General features: G+C 30.6%; 1 protein-coding gene across 2 annotated transcripts; it reads left to right on the top strand.

Moving 5' to 3' along the window:
- On the top strand, positions 2,884 to 4,661 carry LOC104767217 (homeobox-leucine zipper protein ATHB-21-like). Of its 2 annotated transcripts, none has more exons than XM_010491259.1 (3): positions 2,884 to 3,099; positions 3,344 to 3,678; positions 4,244 to 4,661. In XM_010491259.1, the coding sequence occupies exons 1-3, from the start codon at positions 3,012 to 3,014 to the stop codon at positions 4,478 to 4,480; spliced, it is 660 nt and encodes a 219-aa protein (XP_010489561.1). In that variant the 5' UTR covers positions 2,884 to 3,011; the 3' UTR covers positions 4,481 to 4,661. The 2 variants fall into 2 exon arrangements, with proteins under 2 accessions (XP_010489561.1, XP_010489560.1); XM_010491258.1 differs by having other exon boundaries at positions 3,341 to 3,678.

The raw sequence follows: 6,769 nt of genomic DNA, 5'->3' as shown, positions 1-6,769 counted from the left end.
AGTTTAGGGATCCAAAATTTTACATATTCTAAATCTACAAGCAACTGAACTCTAAAAAAGACCCCTACAAAATTACATAAAAATAACTAATTAGCCAGCGAGATTAATCAAATATAATAATATATCGACAATGACCCACCAGTCCACACCTCAACCCTAACTCACTTTTCAACCAAAAAATTAATTTATTATGGACAACCAAATTGGATCGGTGCAACCTATCGCGGTTTTTTTTTTTCATATATAATTAATAATTGGTAAAAAAATGCTTCTTCATTATTAAGATGTTGATATGCGTGCTAAAATATAGAATGGCAAATGGATTTGTAAATTGCCTAGTTAGGAAAGCTTAAGCATTCACTCCATAGTTCACACCCGTATTCTGCTACAAATACATAATCTTTGACCGGATCACAAAATAAAATTGTTCAAAAATGATTTAGTAGAAATTGCACAAATTAAAAAAAATGAGGTCTTTAATTATTAGAAACATCAAGAATATAGTAGAGATAAGACTCTTATTGTAACTGAAGCATATGCTTAATAGAATTCATCCTAATTTTAGGGTATATATATGTACCAAAATCCAAAATATGGTAGGCTATTAATATACTATATTTATTTTTAAAGACTTTCTAGTATTGCGGGAGTCAAATTACCATCAATTAACCTTCTATGATGACCATGTTTAACTTTAATTTTATGCGGATCTCCTAAACATAACAATGTTATTAAATTACATGAAATGCTAATTTACAATATGCATTGTATTACTATCTAAATGCAATTTTTATCTGGTTTCATATTTGTGTACCATTTGACATATTATTTATTAAAGTAGCATAATTTTGCGTGTGTTCGAAATATATATATGCTTGGTCATTGCTAAAATACGATGACGTCTTATTTATGATTTTAACACACTGAATATTCTAAATATTTTCCATTTGGCTATATAATGATTTAAACGTTAGATTTAAACTAGAAATAGTATATGTTTCGAGTTTAAAAACCCGATTATAGAAAACGTATGAAGAGTGAGTAAAAATTATTAATATACGAGAGATAGGAGTAAAAAAGTAAACTACCTTTTGAAAGACAAGTCACTTATTATGTTTTCTCTCTTTTTAGTTTGTTGGTGAGACTTATCCATATCACGGTGATAACGACATCCTCTAATCCTCTCATCACACGCAAAACCTTTATCGCATTACATTTATATATAATGAATAATGATAATTACATGTATCTCTTTTAGTTTCTTTTAAAGACTACGTGTAAATATCCATATAACTTTAAGAAGTATATTATAAATGGAAAATGTTTCAAATGAATTCACATGAGCGAATTGACTTGTTTGTACTTCTTAAAGTAATCAAGGAATTGTATGCCAGAACACAAACGATTTAGAAGCCATGTAGTTAAGTGAGTTTTGGTTCCAAATTGCTCAAAAGATAAGAACTATACAAGCATGACTAATTTAAACTACGATGGTATATTTGAAAACTTATTGAACTAATTAATTACTTAGTTGCGAATTATAGTTAATTGTTCAACGTAAAATATACGCACATATCTATATACATAATAAATTCCAATCCCCTTTATAATAAAAACGGAAGTACACAATATTGTTTTGTAGACTATATAATTTTAATAAGTTGGTTACAAATAGGTTATAGGTTATAGATTAATTAATTGTTATAAGTTAAATTTTGGGTGCAACCTTAATTGTTTCCGAAAATCTTAAAGAAAATTAAAGAGAATATTCCAAATTGATAGATTAATTGGTTACAAGATAAATAGTAGGTGCAAAGAGAGAAATTTATTTTTGGAATATTTTATTGCTAGAGCACGTTGTTTCCAAAGTTCTTAAAAATAATATTCTAGATTTATTTTCGGCAGATTTTATTGCTAGACCACATTGTTAACCAACTTATTAAAGAGATTAAAAATATAATGTGAAGCATAAAAAATGAATAAAATTTCGACAATTTATCACACTTAATCGTGATTTCCAAGATCTTATTCTGTAATTGAAAATAAAATTTCATTGAAAATCTTCCAAACTTTCAATATAAATTGACCTAGCCTCACGTTACTCTCATATTCATACCGAAAACACAAAAAATAAAAATAAAAATCGTTTCTCAAATTTACAATACTAAACCGTCTGAAACCCTATAAAAATTCATGATGTATCCGAGCTAAGATACTACATACTTGGACACATTATTCCAAGGATGTTGGTATGCTAGAGCAAGAGTCATTTTCCATACTTAAATTTAATGATACAAACAATATAAAACTTACAAAATAGGTGTTTTTTTTCAAACCATCATATTTAACATATGATTTATTCATAATGTTTTATCCAAAAAAAACTTAAAAAAACAATCAGATATACTATATTTTATATATAAATTATAATATAAATAAAAATAATTTTAATCCGTGCTGTCGCACGGATCCTAATCTAGTTATAATTAATATGTATAGTATTATACGGCTGAAGGATTTTCTTATAAGTTAATACAATTATATTATTATAAAAATTTAAAATGAAATTTATAGTCCAATTAATATTAATAGGTTAATTATTTATTATTTAAATGCTGTCACATATATATATATATATATATATATATCGATATTTGCCAAGATAACAAAGTCATGTCTTTGCAATATGAAACAATAGTAAGATAGTGATATACATATACTGATGTACATGTAGTTTGAGGACCTACATACCACTAGAATTGATATGCAAAGTGGCAATTATGTAATTACAAAGAATCATAAGCCCAAATCTGAGAAAAAAAGAAATAATAAATTAGAAAAACAAACTCTAATCAAACCATCCCTTGACACCTACTCCTCCTTTATAAAATGATAAGTCCTCTGCTTCTCCCAACACATCTTCTCTCTTATTGCAGAAAAAGTGAGACAAAAAAAAAACACTAATCTGTTGAATCTCACAGAGAAAGAGAGAGAGAGAAGAAGATAGAAACATGAATAACCAGAATGTAGATGATCATAATCTTCTACTCATCTCTCAGTTGTACCCTGATGTCTATACTTCATTGGTACCACAACAAGGTTTGCACATACTAAAAGTTCCAATCTTTTTTTGTTTCATATAAAACAGAAAACCCAAATTTGGTTATAGATATATCTTCAAGTGGGTCTTCTTTATTCTTTGTTTTTTTTTTTCTGGATATTAAGTTTGTCTTATGTAGTCTTTTTCACAAACGTACTAGAGATGACTTGTAGAGTTGAAAACTTCGAAGACTTTTTAGTTTCTTGTAACATTGGTTTTGATGCGTTTCTGTTTGACCAGCAGGAGAAGCAAAACCAGCACGACGTAGGAAAAGGAAGAGCAAGAGTTCTGCGGGGCGAGAAGAGGGTGGAGGAGGAGGCAATGGGTGGTTTAGAAAGAGAAAATTGAGTGATGAGCAAGTAAGAATGTTGGAGATCAGCTTTGAAGACGATCATAAGCTTGAATCCGAAAGGAAAGATCGGCTGGCATCGGAGTTAGGGCTTGACCCTCGTCAAGTCGCGGTTTGGTTCCAGAACCGCCGTGCACGGTGGAAGAACAAGCGGGTTGAGGATGAATACACTAAACTCAAGAACGCATACGAAAACGTCGTCGTTGACAAGTGTCGTCTTGATTCTGAGGTATGTTTTTAAAGTCTCTTCTCTTTCCAAAAGATAAGTGAATTAATCTACAAATATGACAAAGTTAATTAACGATAGGTTTAAATTTCGAATAAGTTGATAAAGTTGACGATTAATTTACCCGTTTTTCTCTTTTAATTCAAGTTTTCTTTTTCTATTTGTGAACAAAAAATAACAAAGTGGTTAATATCATTATGATAAAGTTATAGGAATATTTTTTACAAGATAATGCAAATACCAAGTGAAACGAATACACATTATATATAAGCAATTGAGAAATATAAATGATATTTGAATAACTGTAGTATAGTTATTTTGTTTTATATTGGAAAATCATACAGAAAAATGAACAGCAAAAAAACAAAAGTGTCATTATATGTAATTATCTTTCCGTACAAACCCCCTTTGTTTTCTAGTGGTTATTTGCTTGTCTTAGTCATTGACTCATTGGGCCTCTCTAATCACCAGGTCCACAAAATAAAACTCATCAAATCAACTCTACTTATAATATGATTAGCTGTTAATGGGAAAGTGATTAAATCAAATCAAAATTTTAAATTTTCAGGTTCTTCAACTAAAGGAACAGCTTTATGAGGCTGAAAGAGAGATCCAAAGTCTTGCACAAAGAGTTGAAGGGACTTTAATAAGCAACAGTCCGATCTCATCTTCTGTGACCGTCGAAGCCAATCAGGCCACACCGTTTTTTGGAGACTACGACATTTGTGTGGACGGTGATGGTGATAACTTGCTCTACTCGCCGGATTATTTTGATGGCTTAGAATGGATGAGCCAGTTTATGTGAAAAAATTTACTAGCTAATCTATTATTTATCCCGTTATAAAAGTATTTATATATAGCTAGGGGTTAATTGTGGTAACTAGATAAACATATGATTGGTCGATATCTACAACGAAGCATAATGTAGATAGAATTCTGGGTCTAATTCGCTAGTGACTAGTGTAATATTGTGGATTGTTTAGGTCGATTAAGGTCAAGTTTGGACAAAAACGAATGTATATATATCTGTCAGTTATAAGTAAATTTTACTTTTCTAATGATTTCATTATATGCTTTATGCATTAATATTTAGCATATTCATGTTCTCAGCACATCTAAGAGTTTTGGAGATAAATCCTTCGAAAGTTTAAACTCAAGCTATATATGAAGGTAAATGTCATAGTAGCTAAATTTTATTTAGACTACATATATATATTTTGAAAACAAACTACTAAAATAATTTTTTTAAGTTGTATATATTGAAAATAAACAAGCTACAATCGACCTTTTTCAAAAAAAAAAAAAAAACAAGCTACAATCGATTAACCAAACCGTATAACCAGTTCAAGTTTGAGATGGGTTACTACAGTTTAAGAAACAAACTACTGTATGTCGTTATTAATCCATTTAAATCATGCAAATTAACAATATAGATTGTTTATATAAATTGAGCTACGCATCACGGATTGCGTTTGTCACTGTTTTCTTAGTAAACCTATTTTAAACTCTTGGGAACAATTTTTTTAATTTTTGTTGCCAGTGAACGACTTCAATGGAAAATTTATGTATCATACATTCATACGTGATAGTTTGATACTGTGATAGTGTGATACGTATAAGGATGAGGACGGTTTACAATCATTAAATTAGAATACGTACGGACCATTGGAATCTATAGCATGATAGATTCTAAAGCATGACTTCTGGTCAGATTGCTACGTACGTGTTTCGACATAGACGGTGGAATATGTAAACATATTTATAAAAATAAAGTACGTTATATTTTATGACTATGAGCTATATATAAACGATGAGGTTTAAAGGACTTTTTATCATCAATCTAGTACATTAAATGGCATGGTGGAAAATAAAAGGCTAATGGTATTGCACATGGTATACAAACACAAACAAAACGACGATAGAACTTTAAATTTTGAAGGATAAGATTTTGCCCAAATTTTTGAAAAAGAATTCGGATAAAATGTAGCTCAATCGGGTAATAAAATAAATGTGGGTTCACTTCATGTGATAACAAAATTAGATAGCTTTTGACTATAGGACAGTCCAACAATATTGACTCTAGATAATATCTAGATATATTCATGACTTAATCACCATAATCGTTTTATTATTCCAATCACAAAGATTCCAAATTTCCGAGTGTAAGAAGGAAACTATATGAAAATCGATTACGACTGAGTTTTGTTTTTAGTACAATAGCTAAAACTCTAAACTTCTTTTTTTGTGCAACCAAACTTAATCAATAATTTTGTGGGCTAGTCTCGTATCTCTCACCAAATGCCTGAGTCACATAGTTGACGTTGTTTCTTATGGTTACTTATAAGCCACTGATTTTTGTTTCGCTATCACCAGCTATAATTAAAACCATGCATCTAAATTCTAAAGGATAGTTTACAAAATAGTTTATTTGTGCTCAAATGAATTCTTGCAATAATTAAATAAGGTAAATTCGTGTGGATTATATGCAGATGTGGAAGCAACAACAAAAATACTATTGGGCCATGAGGGCCCTTAGTCCAATTACTTGTTGGCCGTTAGGGAACGGTGAGTCCAACAAGCCAAGATTCCATTGCAACTGAGAGAGCTTAATTTGGACTTAATCTTGGAGTGAGAGAGAACCTACCTAGTTTGTCACGGTGTTTCAACCGTTCTTTAAAAAGCCTGATGCCATTGATGAACCCTACTGCTCAACAGTCATTGAAGTCTCATGGCTTACAAGCTCGGAATTCAACTTATCGATGGTGTGAGTATGGTTTTAGAGAATTCTTGACCAACATTTCCCCATCGACTTGTTTAGCTAGATACTTCAATCACCATTCGTTCGCTAAGAACATCTTTTCAACGTCATTAAGTCTTTGCTTGACTATGACCAACTTGTCTACCATTGAGCTACACATGGAAGACCTCTCAACAAACCTTGATCTCACATGTGGCAACCCGCTATCTAGCTTTTGCTTCAAAGCTCTCTTGGACTCTTTGTTGATCTATTTTATCTATTTTTGTTTGGCATTGGAGAGTGCCTCTTTTGTTGTATGGTTTAAACTTTGGATCTTTGAATCCTTTTCCTTGTATT

The sequence above is a fragment of the Camelina sativa genome, chromosome 19 (genome assembly GCF_000633955.1).
Source record: "Camelina sativa cultivar DH55 chromosome 19, Cs, whole genome shotgun sequence".
Taxonomy (NCBI): domain Eukaryota; kingdom Viridiplantae; phylum Streptophyta; class Magnoliopsida; order Brassicales; family Brassicaceae; genus Camelina; species Camelina sativa.
Note: the sequence above shows the minus strand (reverse complement) of the source record. Positions and strands in the feature narration are given on the sequence as shown.

What these genes read in the sequence shown, in the direction of transcription:
- LOC104767217 (XM_010491258.1), top strand. Translation starts at nt 3,012, where the DNA reads ATGAATAACCAGAATGTAGATGATCATAATCTTCTACTCATCTCTCAG. An exon ending in TTCATTGGTACCACAACAAG is followed by an intron (nt 3,100 to 3,340) that starts GTTTGCACATAC and finishes CTGTTTGACCAG; the next exon opens with CAGGAGAAGCAAAACCAGCA. An exon ending in AGTGTCGTCTTGATTCTGAG is followed by an intron (nt 3,679 to 4,243) that starts GTATGTTTTTAA and finishes TTAAATTTTCAG; the next exon opens with GTTCTTCAACTAAAGGAACA.